The sequence below is a fragment of the Candoia aspera genome, chromosome 2 (assembly GCF_035149785.1).
Source record: "Candoia aspera isolate rCanAsp1 chromosome 2, rCanAsp1.hap2, whole genome shotgun sequence".
NCBI classification, from domain to species: Eukaryota; Metazoa; Chordata; class Lepidosauria; order Squamata; family Boidae; genus Candoia; species Candoia aspera.
Window position 1 is genome coordinate 240,169,067 of NC_086154.1, and position 14,896 is coordinate 240,183,962.

General features: G+C 40.9%; 1 protein-coding gene across 1 annotated transcript in view; it reads right to left on the minus strand.

The window, feature by feature from the left end:
- Positions 1-307: 307 nt before the first annotated feature.
- RAB3C (RAB3C, member RAS oncogene family) overlaps positions 308-14,896 on the minus strand; it is a 134,687-nt gene continuing 120,098 nt past the window's right edge. The window contains exon 6 of the mRNA XM_063295633.1: positions 308-747. Within this exon, the coding sequence (XP_063151703.1) occupies positions 704-747 (44 nt within the window). The 3' untranslated portion in view covers positions 308-703. The remainder of the gene's footprint in view (positions 748-14,896) is intronic.

Consider the following 14,896-nt stretch of genomic DNA (forward strand, 5'->3'; position numbering starts at 1 on the left):
CTATCTACTAAGCGGGTACCTCACCAAACATCCTCCCTCCTAACTCCAGTATGTGAGAGAGACAGGACACCCACGTTTGGCTGCCTTTCCGGTGAATAAAAAGGCAAAATATTGTAATTTCTGTAGTGCTGCCTCAAGGCTATATCAGCACTGAGGCACGTGACTAGAAGTATTAGCAATATTCTCCCCCATCCCCTTGGGGGATAGACCTATCTCACAAGACAAAAAGGAAAATCAAAATTTATTTAAAAAAAGAGAGAAATATATAAAATCATGCTTTAAGTTTAAAAACAGAGTGTTGAAGCATCTAGAATATAGAGCTACCCAGCTTACAATATACAGCAGCTGGCACATTGGTTAAATTAAAACATCCAAACACTTGCAAGATGGCACCGATGACTTATAAAACCCCAGGCTCTTAGTTTTATAAAGGATATCTCAATGAAAACTTGAGATCTCAAAAAATTTGAAAGAAAGTAAGCATCCTCATGCACAACTTGATAAAAGACTGAAGTATATATCATCAGTAAACTCGTACAGAGTTGTAAAGAATATTGAACTTAAGTACACACAAACAAAATTAAAATATAATGCAGTTTCTGCTTAAAACATTTACATATTTCTTAGAAAAAACCTGAATCCTGAAGCAAAGTCTTCTGCTTCTTTCCCCTGGAGGGCTGTTCAAGAGGTGTTGCACTCCAGTTCAGGCACAGCAACTTCTTTCTTTGCTTCCCTGGAGTTCTCCCCCTGATTTTAAAAGAGAAAACTTTTTACTACCCAAGAGAGGGAAAGGCTGGAATATTGGCTTGGTCTTCCTGTCATATATGTTGTCTCCCTCAGTGTTGATTGAGATGAAGGAATGTATATTCCCTGTCTAGGAAGCCAGATGCCATTCTTGTGAATGCAGGCTGCATCACAACCCAGACTATATATAAGACTATTGATGCTAAATGTTTTCTGCAGTGATTGTTTTTGCTTTTCTGTGCATACCTGGATTATGAATGAATTATCCAATCAGAAGGTGATCTAAAAAGCTGAGAATATCAAGTTAGTTTGACAGTGGTTGGCTTGAGATCTAGGAAAGGTAAATTACTCATTTCTCAGAGGAGGAGGAGGAGGAGGAGGAGGAGGAGGAAGAGGAAGAGGAGGAAATATGATTCTTGTTAAGAAAAAGAATATTATGGAAGCAGTGCCCGTTTATACTGAAATTGCCATACCATCCTACATGTGAAAGATGGTATCTGTCATACTCCAGTACGGAAAGAATAAAATGGTAAAGATACCAAGAAAGAAAAGTAAGAGAAGATCTCAGGACTGCTGTGGAATCAGTTTAATACACCCAAACACATTTGGGTTGAGTTCGTAAAATCACCTTAACCAGGTCAGTAAATAACCCAATGGCTGCATATACCAGCATATTAAGTGAGGTCATTTTAACCTTGGTTTGGGGGGCTGGGCTTACCAAATTATGTGAACTACCCTGTTTTATCCATTTGTAGTTCAGTGCAATGACATGAGTTAATTAGGGAAGTATCTATACGTGTTGTATGAACCCAGCCACTGCACCAAAAGATTCTACTCTAAAGCAACTGAGCTAGGAACTTCAAAGGCAGACTTCTGAGGAACTTCTTGAATTATATTGTACATACTGTCAGGTGAAGTCAGAATTGGCAATCTTTTCTCGCCCTGTGTCCCACCAAATGATCTCAGGGAAGAGCTCCCTCCCCTAACCAAGAAAGGAAAAGCAAACTCTTCTGAAGTCTCACACTGGATCACTGGAATTTGGTGAGAGTAGGAATGCCACAGTCTCACCAGATTTTGACAAGAGCTCAAGAGATTTCAGTATTCTTACCTGAGGTCTTATAAATAAGAGGGTTTGGCAGTTTCACGAAGAAACCATGAGAATGCTGAAAAGAACTTGCATGCTTTCAGCAATTTTCATATCGTTTTATTTGTGTGAAATAAAAATGTGCAACATAAATGGTTTTCCAGTAAGCAAAATGGTGTGAATACCTATAGTATAACCTTTTTATACCTATTTATTTATTTTCTATCCCGCCTTTATTATTTTTATAAATACTCAAGGCAGTGAACATACACATACCTAATACTCCTTCCTCCTCCTATTTTCCCCACAACAACAACCCTGTGAGGTGGGTAGGGCTGAGAGAGAGGGACTGGCCCAAAGACACCCAGCCAGCTTTCATGCCTAAGGTGGGACTAGAACTCACAGTCTCCCGGTTTCTAGCCCATTGCCTTAAGCACTAGACCAAACTGGCTCTTATACCTATAGTATAACCTTTACTGTCATCAGTCAGATATTGTTCTAGAAGACATGGAACCCAGGGAGTAGGAGAAAAGCAGACAATTGGGTCATATATTAACCTTTAAACGGAGGATGTAATGACTGTTCTGTTATGCATATATCATTTCTGAGAAATGCTTCCATGCTTTGGAGGGAATGAGGTTAAAGGAGGATAAAATAAACTCTTGCATCAACAGAATAGCCTTTCAGGCGCCATCTTGTGGTGATCATTAGCCAAAATGGCATGCAGTTCTTTCTGATGTGAAAAGGAAGATCATGGTTTTACCGTACATGCTGGTATAGTCACAATGGGCATATTATAAGCAGCCTAGGTTGCATGTGGTTGCACACAAAGTAATGCATGGGACAAGATATAAATTAAGTTTATCTGTCATGAATATCTTAGTCATTATTTATGAACTATAGCTAAAAAGGGAAGAGAAAAAGCGGGGAGAAAGTTTTCCTATATCTAGGAAATGAAGGGATTCATTTGAGATTTATTTATTTATTTATCTCACTGATGTCTAAGGCTGTCCAACTCACACAAAGTGACTCATACAACATTAATGAAAATAACCAACTGCATATATAGTATAAAATATTGAATGGGACAGTCAGACAACCAAAAGGTGACTCTGCTCTTACTGTTGCTGGCGTTGGCCAACTCATTTATTCACCTCTGCAGTGACCTGAATCAGGGTCTTCCAGTAGGTTTCTCCAATGGCCATATAATGTGCTTGTGTAGATCTAAGTAGGTCATCTACAAAAGCAGAAGTCGAATTCCTATAAGAGGGACAAGCTGCTTTTAAATTAAAGAAGACATGGATGTTTATGATTTGGGAAAGAAATTGGCACCACAAGTAGATCTGGCTGAAGAATAATGTTGGCTTCAATATTGCTTTTTTTATTTTTAAAAGAACCATATCCTAGGCAAATTAGGAGCCAGCACATTTTTCCCCCCAGTAAATAACTTTTAAAACTTAATACAGGGGCAGGACAACAAAATCAGCTCTGTTTAAAGATGGTCAGAACTATATGTCTCTGGGCATTTGTTTCCTAATGTACAGTAGTTTTCCCCTCTACCATATGCACTGCTTCTCTCCCATACAACACTCACTCTCGGTCTTGACTAAACTCACAAAACTAAGCAGGGTCAGATCTGGATAGTATTCAGATGAGAGACCACCAGACAGACCACTACCATATTGTTGCCAAGAAATCTACATGGACCTGTCCATGAGGTCACCAACAGTGGAGCTTAATATTACCTTTAACCCATGCTTTGGCTTTTAATAAATACCTCTGGATAACAATAGATCTTGAAACACAGTGTATAGTATAATTTTTGTGATTTGTTCAACAATCCTTTTGCTTGTTCTCTTGGGTGTCCATGGTATTGTGAGAGTCTTCTCCAATTCCAGTTTTCAAGTGTCAATATTCTCTCTATCCTGCTTCTTCAAAGTCCAACTTTTGCTTCCATAAAATGTCATAGGAAATACCATTGCCTGCACTATTTTGATCTTTGTAGGTGTAGACACATCAGGGCATCTGAAAATCTTTTCCAAGGCCTTCATGGCTGCTCTACCGAGTGCTAGTCTGCAGCATATTTCTTGACTGCTTGTTCCTTTGCTGTTGATGGTTGATCCTAAAAGGTAGAAGCTTTCCACCACTTCAATATCTTCACTGTCAGTGCTAAGGCTGGTTGTTGCACCTGTTGTCATTAGTTTGGTCTTCTTTATATTTAATGTCGGTCCCATTTTTTTCACTCTGCTCCTTGACTTTTATTACCAGAACTTGCAGATCCTTTCCTTTTTTGGGTATCAGAGTAGTGTCATCAGCACAGTGCAAGTTATTGATGTTTCTTCCTCCAGTTTTAAAGCCACATTCATCTTCTTCCAATCCAGTTTGCCTTAATATATATTCAGTATATTGTTGTTGTTTTGTCTCACTCCTTTGCTAACCTGGAGCCAGTCTCTCTTCCCATGTTCTACACATATTGTGGCTTCCTGACCTGTATATGAGTTTCTGATGAGGACAATGAGATGTTTTGAGATTTCCATTTTTCTAAGCACATTCTACAGCTTGACATGATCCGCACAACTGACGGCCCTTCTGTAATCAATGAAGGACATACTTACTTCTTTTGGGTATTCTTTGGCTTTCTCAATCATACAGTGTGTATCCGCAATAAAGTGTACAGTATGCTGAATAACTTTGTGAGGGAGGAGCTGCCAGCATTTCTCTCCCCAGCAGCAAGTTCAGAGAAAAGATAAAGTAATATTTTTTTTGTTACATTTTAAGTCCACATTAGCTTAGTTGGACCCAGTCAGGGTTCATAATCCAGAAGAAGGCAGAAACCAAATAAAAATGTGCATGTTCCATGATCATACATGTCCTTATTTGTTCTCTATTAAGGAAAAAAAAAAGGGAAAAAGTGCTAACCACGAAGTGGGCAGGTAGGAGTGTAGCATCAATACAATGGTTCATAAAACCAACTTTGGAGTGTAGTAGCTTTCCAAGTTTCTGCCTTTGCTTGTTTGCCAGTCTGCCTTCAATTCTCTTCTATTATTTTCATTTTCCATAGTATGATGAGAGAGTAATGGGGGAAATTATATTGGAGGAAAGCAGGATGGATTGCATAAATTGTGGGAGCTTAAGCTGACATTGTGGCAGCTACAACACTACTGGATGAGGGAATCATGACCTGGAGAAAGCCTTATGGTTCATATTCAGAAGCATGGCCATCACCATATGGATGAAAATCTGGGGACTTCCTGCCTTTTCTCTAGAGAGTTTACACAATGATTTACCTATACAATTGCTATAGTCCTTACACAATCATAGTTATAAGGGTCCATACTCAATGGGAGGATATGTGCCTAAGATCAACCCCTAATTTTGGATGGTAGAAGAATGCCCCCAAAGCTTTTGTTAAATTTTGTCAAATCAGAGTCCCTCTGATGGGAGGAGATGGATGGTGACTTTGATAAATAGATAGATAGATGATAGATGATAGATAGATAGATAGATAGATAGATATAGATAGACCCATGCTGAGAGTCATGAATAAATGGAATTCAGCTTTTGTTTCCCATAAGAGCTACTCCTATAATATCCCATTTATGCAAGGCAGAACAGGTAAAAACAGACAGCACCATTATAATTCCATCAAGGATCCGTAATAATATATTTATTTATTTATCAAATTTCATCACTGCCCATCTCCCTCAAAAGATAATAATGTTGGTTTAGCCTTTAAATAGTTTCTGAATTGCTTCAGAGCATTGTCCTTTATTTGGGCAAAGAAAGAATCAGTGTCTTCAAAGAGGCTGGCTTTCACTTTTCCCCCACAATAAATAAAACTGGGGAGAAGGGCTCAAAAGGAGAAGAGGCAGAAGGGTCTGCTTAAAAACCAAACACAATGCCCCAAAGATGTTTCTCCAACCAATTTCTCTGCAAAATGAAAATATGCTGAAATTCAAAAGCTTATTCATGGATGCAATAAGTAACCAGTTAGTTCAACTGTCCGTCCTGATTTTATTTAGAATTTTTGTATATTTTTATTGCTTTTGGACTTTGAAGAAGCAGGATGGAAACAGTAGTGACGCTTTTGAATTTAGGTGTTGGAAAAGGCTCCTGAGAATACCATGGACAGCCAAGAAAACAAGCAAATGGCTCATCAAACAAATCAACCCAGAGTTCTCCCTCAGACAAATGACTAGGCTCAAATTATCATACTTCAGACACATTACACAAAGACCCAGTTCTCTGGAGAAGTGCATAATACTGGAAAAGGGAAAGAGAAGAAGAGGATGACCAGCAGCAAGGTCATCTGGATGGACAGAACTACAACAGTGATGAATGAAACTTTGGAAGATCTGAAGGACCAGGTTAGGGACAGATCCTCTTGGAGAAAATCCATATAGTTGCTAAGAGTGAACACTGATCTGATGGTACATAATCAGTAAATCAATCAATCAATCAATCAATGGGTCAATCAATTGTTCTCTTACCTGGCTTTCTCAAAATTTCCCAATAAACTCCTTTAATAGAGTGATCGTTTTTTTCTTCTTCCTAGCATTTCTCCCGCATGTGCAGGGTCCACTTTTTTTCAGATCAACCAAATGTTGATCTGTTGGTTGTGACAGGAATTGACCAACTGGCTTGTCGCCTGACATTGTGGGCCGGGACATTGTGGGCTTGTCACCTGACATTGTGGGCTGGGAAAGAGTGACTGACCTAAAGTCACCCAACCAGCTTTCATGCCTAATGATTGACTAGAAGTCACAGTATCCTGGTTTCCAGCCTGGAGCCTTAACCACTAGACCAAACGGGCTCTCCTAGAGTGATTAAAATGTTGAGATATATTAATTTTAGAAGGAAATTTCCCATTAAAACTTTCCCCACATCCAAGACTGCACAGTTATATAGTTTCCCACTCTATTTTGGGATTGGCCAATGGTCTGATCTGAAGCAGTTTCCAAACTGTTTTCCTCTTTATTTTCCCAGAGAAGCATTAACAGGATGGTTTGACAGAGTAGGGGATGTTCAGGCATTCAGCCTGGCTGGTGACATTCTTGCTGTAATTATCTTTTACTAGGAACACTTGGAAGAAGGGATCTGCTGGGGATATTTAAAATTATTCTCCCTTTCAAGTTTGTAACAATGTGCCTTACTCACTGACGGATCAAGGATCACTTTCTGATGTCTCCTATTTTTAAAAAATAGGTTGAAGGAAAACTACCTCAGATGCTGAAGAATTGCTGCTTGTCAAGAGTAGATGGTACAGATCTAGGTGGGCCAATAAATAGTCTACCATATGAAATTGGCAACTTCTAAATTTAGTCAAAATATTCTTGCAGCAGTTCATGTAAACAGTAATTACAAGATCACTTGAAGCAGTCCACAGTTACATCCAGTGCTTTCTGAAAATACACTGTCAAGACCAGTAGGTGGGTTGCTATTTTTTCTGGGTTTGCCATACTGTATGTCCTGTAAACTGTCTAGAAATTAACTAAGGTGCAAAAATCATGCGGGCAAACTTCTCCTCAGCGTGAGACTTACATGAGAGAAATACACTTTTTGTGCACTTGGTTGACTTAATTTTCCTTCATTTATATGGATCTGCAACAACTGTTCAAAGATGCCCTCTTGTGTTCACTTAAAGCCATTTTCCTAACCCCTTCAGACTGAATGCCAATCATTCTTAGGACTGTTCATTGGATAAAAACACTGAAAAGTAGGTAGAGGTAGAGGTAGAGATTATATTTGCTGGATACTAAAATAGAGATAGAGATAGAGATAGATGGGTAGAATAGTTGCTATAGTTTTGCTATTTTCTTGGCTTCTAAGAGGAGTAGGGACTAGTTTTTATTTTGAGATGAAAACAGGCAATCCAAGGATTATGGCTGGCTGGGAAGAGAGGAAAATGTCTATCTGAAGATGCCCATGTTTCCATTAAATGACTTGCCAGATATATATGCACAACAAAGTTTCCCTTTTTCTTTTCAGATAGAAATTTTAGCTTTTTATGTACACTTCCTTGTGATCACACAATTTTCATATAATGCTGCTTTCAACAGCACCTATAACAAACTATGGTGACACTAAAAGGATGATGTCACCACACAAATGCTGCAATTATGTCCTTGCATCAAGATGTCTGATGCACATACTGTATGTAGATTGTGACATTTGCCTGATTACATTACCATTCATGCGATATGGTTTGTACCCCACCCCATAGCAGTCACCATGGTTGTTTTAACTTTATATATGTATATGATTGCTGTATTTCTGGAGATAAAACAGCATTCATACATTCAGGGTGTGAGTCAAATAATCCCAGGGTTGTGTAAAAAGTTGTGCTGTGGAACAATCGGATACTAAAACAGGACATTCTGTATGTTCCAGAATACATAGGACAGGTCCAATTTGAGACTGGAATGTTTTCAAATAATTGGGAACAGCCTGCTTCACTGGAAGAAAAATCTGAGATTTCTAGACTGGAATAGTTGCATGCCCTTAGCAAATTCCTTCTTTCTACAGTTCCTATAAAGAAACCTATAAAGAAACAAATAAATGCTTGAACATACAACTGGGAAGTTGTTCATTAACCACAGATGGAACTTCTGCAGCCGATGATTTACACATGATTATATTTTCTGGATACTAAAATGTCCAATGCAGGGTTGGCTCCACCTAGGCTGAGGAAGACTTCGGCTTGATGATTTCTCATATTTGTCCCTATGTCTTAATTCCCCTCCCCTCACAGGCTTTTGCCTTTCCACAGAGATATACTGATTGCTAGGGGAAGTTCTGTTGCCCTTGCTAATGGAAGAAAAGGTACAACAGACAAGGAGGAGGAGGAGGAGGAGAAACATTTCCTTTGCTACTCTGGGGTTGCACCACCACTATTTTTTCCTTGAATGATCTACTGATCTTCCAAAGGCTTCACAGAATAATAAAAGTGTCCAAGGTCAGTATTACTAGAAATGCATATAGTGTACTATAATTGTTCATTGAAAGTCCAGTCAAGTCTAGTTCAAGGGTCAAGACACTGTATTGGCAATAAAGGTTTGTTGCCAGGTTCAGACAAAGGGTAGCATTTCCAGTTATGTATAGCTTGCCATTAAAGTGAAGACCTTCAGCAAAGGATCGTTACCTTGTCGTGGTGCTGGAGCTTGAGCACCTCAATGATGCCATGAGCTAAACCGTGAAGGGCCACCCAAGACGGGAAGGTCATGACAGAGAGGTCAGACTAAATGCGATCCCTGGGGAAGGTAATGGCAACCCACCTCAGTATTCTTGCCGTGAAAACTAAATGGATCAGTACAACCAGAGATATGTCGGTATACCATCGGAAGATGAGACCCCCAGGTCGGAAGATGGTCAAAATGCTACTGGGGAGGAACAGAGGATGAGCTCAACTAGCCCCAGACGTGATGACGCAGCTAGCTCAAAGCCGAAAGGACGGCTAGCGGCTGACGGTGCTGGTGGTGAACGGCGAATCCGATGTTCTAAGGATCAACACACCATCGGAACCTGGAATGTAAGATCTATGAGCCAGGGCAAATTGGATGTGGTTATTGGTGAGATGTCAAGATTAAAGATAGACATTCTGGGCGTCAGTGAACTGAAATGGACTGGAATGGGCCACTTCACATCAAATGACCACCAGATCTACTACTGCGGACAAGAGGACCACAGAAGAAATGGAGTAGCCTTCATAATTAATAGTAAAGTGGCTAAAGCAGTGCTTGGATACAACCCAAAAAACGACAGAATGATCTCAATTCGAATTCAGGGCAAGCCATCTAACATCACAGTGATCCAAATATACGCCCCAACCACAAATGCTGAAGAAGCTGAAGTAGAGCAGTTCTATGAGGATCTGCAGCACCTACTGGACAACACGCCTAAAAGAGATGTTATTTTCATCACAGGAGACTGGAATGCTAAGGTGGGCAGTCAAATGACACCTCGAATTACAGGTAAGTATGGCCTGGGAGAACAAAACGAAGCAGGACACAGGCTGATAGAATTTTGCCAAGACAATTCACTCTGCATAACAAACACTCTCTTCCAACAACCTAAGAGACGGCTTTATACATGGACTTCCCCAGATGGACAACACCGAAATCAGATTGATTACATCCTTTGCAGCCAAAGGTGGCGGACATCTGTACAGTCGGTAAAAACAAGGCCTGGAGCTGACTGTAGTTCAGATCACGAACTTCTTCTTGCACAATTTAGGATCAGACTAAAGAGATTAGGGAAGACCCACAGATCAGCTAGATATGAGCTCACTAATATTCCTAAGGAATATGCAGTGGAGGTGAAGAATAGATTTAAGGGACTGGACTTAGTAGATAGGGTCCCGGAAGAACTCTGGACAGAAGTTGGCAGCATTGTTCAGGAGGCGGCAACAAAATACATCCCAAAGAAAGAGAAAACCAAGAAGGCAAAATGGCTGTCTGCTGAGACACTAGAAGTAGCCCAAGAAAGAAGGAAAGCAAAAGGCAACAGTGATAGGGGGAGATATGCCCAATTAAATGCAAAATTCCAGAGGTTAGCCAGAAGAGATAAGGAATTGTTTTTAAACAAGCAATGCGCGGAAGTGGAAGAAGACAATAGAATAGGAAGGACAAGAGACCTCTTCCAGAAAATTAGAAACATTGGAGGTAAATTCCAGGCTAAAATGGGTATGATCAAAAACAAAGATGGCAAGGACCTAACAGAAGAAGAAGAGATCAAGAAAAGGTGGCAAGAATATACAGAAAACCTGTATAGGAAGGATAACAATATCGGGGATAGCTTTGACGGTGTGGTCGGTGAGCTAGAGCCAGACATCCTGAAGAGTGAGGTTGAGTGGGCCTTAAGAAGCATTGCTAATAACAAGGCAACAGGAGACGACGGCATCCCAGCTGAACTGTTCAAAATCTTGCAAGATGATGCTGTCAAGGTAATGCATGCTATATGCCAGCAAATTTGGAAAACACAAGAATGGCCATCAGACTGGAAAAAATCAACTTATATCCCCATACCAAAAAAGGGAAACACTAAAGAATGTTCAAACTATCGAACAGTGGCACTCATTTCACATGCCAGCAAGGTAATGCTCAAGATCCTGCAAGGTAGACTTCAGCAGTTCATGGAGCGAGAATTGCCAGATGTACAAGCTGGGTTTAGAAAAGGCAGAGGAACTAGAGACCAAATTGCCAATATCCGCTGGATAATGGAAAAAGCCAGGGAGTTTCAGAAAAACATCTATTTCTGTTTTATTGACTATTCTAAAGCCTTTGACTGTGTGGACCATAACAAATTGTGGCAAGTTCTTAGTGGTATGGGGATACCAAGTCATCTTGTCTGCCTCCTGAAGAATCTGTATAACGACCAAGTAGCAACAGTAAGAACAGACCACGGAACAACAGACTGGTTTAAGATTGGGAAAGGAGTACGGCAGGGCTGTATACTCTCACCCTACCTATTCAACTTGTATGCAGAACACATCATGCGACAAGCTGGGCTTGAGGAATCCAAGGCTGGAGTTAAAATCTCTGGAAGAAACATTAACAATCTCAGATATGCAGATGATACCACTTTGATGGCTGAAAGTGAAGAGGAACTGAGGAGCCTTATGATGAAGGTGAAAGAAGAAAGTGCAAAAGCTGGTTTGCAGCTAAACCTCAAAAAAACCAAGATTATGGCAACCAGCTTGATTGATAACTGGCAAATAGAGGGAGAAAATGTAGAAGCAGTGAAAGACTTTGTATTCCTAGGTGCAAAGATTACTGCAGATGCTGACTGCAGTCAGGAAATCAGAAGACGCTTAATCCTTGGAAGAAGAGCAATGACAAATCTCGATAAAATAGTTAAGAGCAGAGACATCACACTGACAACAAAGGCCCGCATCGTTAAAGCAATGGTGTTCCCTGTAGTAACATATGGCTGCGAGAGCTGGACCATAAGGAAGGCTGAGCGAAGGAAGATCGATGCTTTTGAACTGTGGTGTTGGAGGAAAATTCTGAGAGTGCCTTGGACTGCAAGAAGATCAAACCAGTCCATCCTCCAGGAAATAAAGCCAGACTGCTCACTTGAGGGAATGATATTAAAGGCAAAACTGAAATACTTTGGCCACATAATGAGAAGACAGGACACCCTGGAGAAGATGCTGATGCTAGGGAGAGTGGAAGGCAAAAGGAAGAGGGGCCGACCAAGGGCAAGATGGATGGATGATATTCTAGAGGTGACGGACTCGTCCCTGGGGGAGCTGGGGGTGTTGACGACCGACAGGAAGCTCTGGCGTGGGCTGGTCCATGAAGTCACGAAGAGTCGGAAGCGACTAAACGAATAAACAACAAAAGTGAAGACGGTGCAAAGTGAGGCTGCTGTTCTAGCATTCATGTGATCTCATGTAGACATTTTAATGCTGGAAGCTTCCAGTCTCTGTTTGAGCACAGCCAGCATTGTTTAGACCAGAATACAGAAATTAATCTAATCAGGAGCAATAATTTACTCTTAATAGAGAGTTACACTCAAGTAAAAGTGGCACTCTGCTTTTGATGTGAGATCGTTGACTCTCCTATAAGCTGGGTGGTCAAAACTCCTTATTTACCTTTGATCTAAGATAAGAATTGTGGAACTTGGGTTTGCCATGTGTTGGGACATTGGCTCATTAACATTGCATCTGCCTGGTGCCTTGTCAGCCCCCTATTCTTCCTGACCCCCAGAAGATTTATCCAGGAAGGATTTTCTATTTATGTGGCTGTAAATGTAGGGATGCGGTGGCGCTGCGGGTTAAACCGCTGAGCTGTCGATCGGAAGGTCGGCGGTTCGAAACCGCGCGGCGGGGTGAGCTCCCGTTGCTCGTCCCAGCTCCTGCACACCAAGCAGTTCGAAAACATGCAAATGTGAGTAGATCAATAGGTACCGCTTCGGCGGGAAGGTAACGGCGTTCCGAGTCGTCATGCTGGCCACATGACCCGGAAGTGTCCTATGGACAACGCCGGCTCCAAGGCTTTGAAACGGAGATGAGCACCGCCCCCTAGAGTCGGACACGACTGGACTTTACGTCAAGGGAAACCTTTACCTTTTAAAATGTAAATGATTTAGAAATGAAGGCAGCATGCCTGCAGAAGAACCTGGCCAGTTAATCTCAAATCAAAGCAGATTTTTCAAGAGTTCCCAGGGATTGCAATATAGGTTGCAGCAATGAAAAATAACTGAGTGATTTGGGGAAAGGAATGAGATAGCATTTAAAAATAAATAATAAACCTGCCCACAGCAATCACATAATCAAGGATGATTGTTAATCTGCTGCTGTACAAGGCTCCCTTGAGAAAAACTAGCAGCAGGGAAAAGACTTGACCCATAACAAGGTGCGAACAAAACGTCAGTGTCATTTTTCACACTGGCATCTATAAATGCCTCCGAATAATGAGCTAGGATAATGAGTTAGGATAACTATGATAATGAGCTAGGACTTTCTCTTTAGGAAGCATCTGGTTTCTTCCCTTAGTTTTTAAAATGGAAATTCTCTTACTGTTCACTGCATGGGAAGTAGACATTGTTGTTTAATTCATCAGAGACTCCTAATTGTGTTGCTTTGCTTTTCCCATCAGTTGAATCTTTCAGAAGGCACAACTTCAGGTCAGCTCCAAATATGAGGAAATCTCTACAGGGCCCTCTGATGGGACTCCAGCTATGCTGGTGGAGATCTGGCCAGCTGTGCCTGCTTCTGGGTGATTGTGTCTAGCCAACAGGTTTTAATGCAGAGTCATCAACTTAGTCAGAGGGCCTCAGGGAGCCTCCATCATGACCTTCTATCTTCTGGAAGCTCTCTGGAGCCTGTTGCCAAAATTCACGGCAAATGGCCATTTAAAAGCTCAGCACTTCTGATGTTTATTTTAATGAACAACACTGTTCAAACAAAAATGCAGGAAATGAATCCTTTCTTAACATTAATATTCCTGGGCAAAGCTAATAGATTCACTCTGAGGAAGAGACCTGACCACTGAAATGATGTATTGTGCTTCATGGAAGAGATGAGACAACATGCATGTACTTTGAACTGCCTTGGGCCAATGCTAAAGAGAAGGCTTCTCTCAGAGCATTGGTATTTGCTAAAACCACTCAGTCTGGAAGATCTTCTGTGCATTCTGAAGTTACTCCAGCTGGGTGGCTTCAGTGCACTACAGGGATTGCCCACAACGCAACCAGCCTGGAAGATATTTGGCATGTGAGCTTGGAACTGAGCAGCTTCAGTGCACGCTATAGAATTTCCAGCAGTATTTAGCAAAGCCTCCCAGCGTTTGGTCCGTGCTGCAGGAGAAAGGGCCTCTAGCTTTCTTTCAAAGTGTGAGCTCTGCTGAAGAAAGCTAAGAAGGGCTATACAAGCAGAACAACCCAAAGTAACATGGTGGCTTTGCTCTGTGTTCACTTAAACCTTTGCCCAGTCTTAGCATCAATGTATCTGCCAGTACTACTACTGTCTTCTAACTACTCTTTTCATTTTGTATTATGTTAAATGCACAAGATTTGTGCTTGAGGTGGGGAGAGCAGTCAGAGAAAAGAAGAGAAAAACATCTAAGTGCTTGATTATTAATCTAGCAGTAGCTATCTTTGGGTTTGTGAGAAATAACCATCTTCTCCCAGGGACTTCTGTCCACTCAATAAGATCAAAGTGAGTAGGCTCACTCCAAGTACAATACCATCTCTTAAGGGTTGTCATCTTCAGAGGCCATGACATCAAGCCTTCTCAACCGAAATCTCCTTTCTTTGGAACAGTTTACTTCCTGAGGTCAGATTAGCTCCTACCCAATTGGGCTTCAGGAAAAAAGCCATGAAAACCTAGTTTTTTAAGAGAATGGAACTGATCAGAGCAGCTGCTCCCATTTATGAGTTGTTCTTCAGTGTTCAAGTCTTCTTTGGATTGTGAAAGTTTATCTAATTTCAACTGAAATTGCTTGTTATTTTTTGTTATACTCTTCCCCCTCATTTTTTTTATGCAAAGAGGGGGAAAGTTATTATGGATTAAAAAAGCATATAAGCCCTAGTAAATAAATAATTTATTAAAATTGAAATTAATTG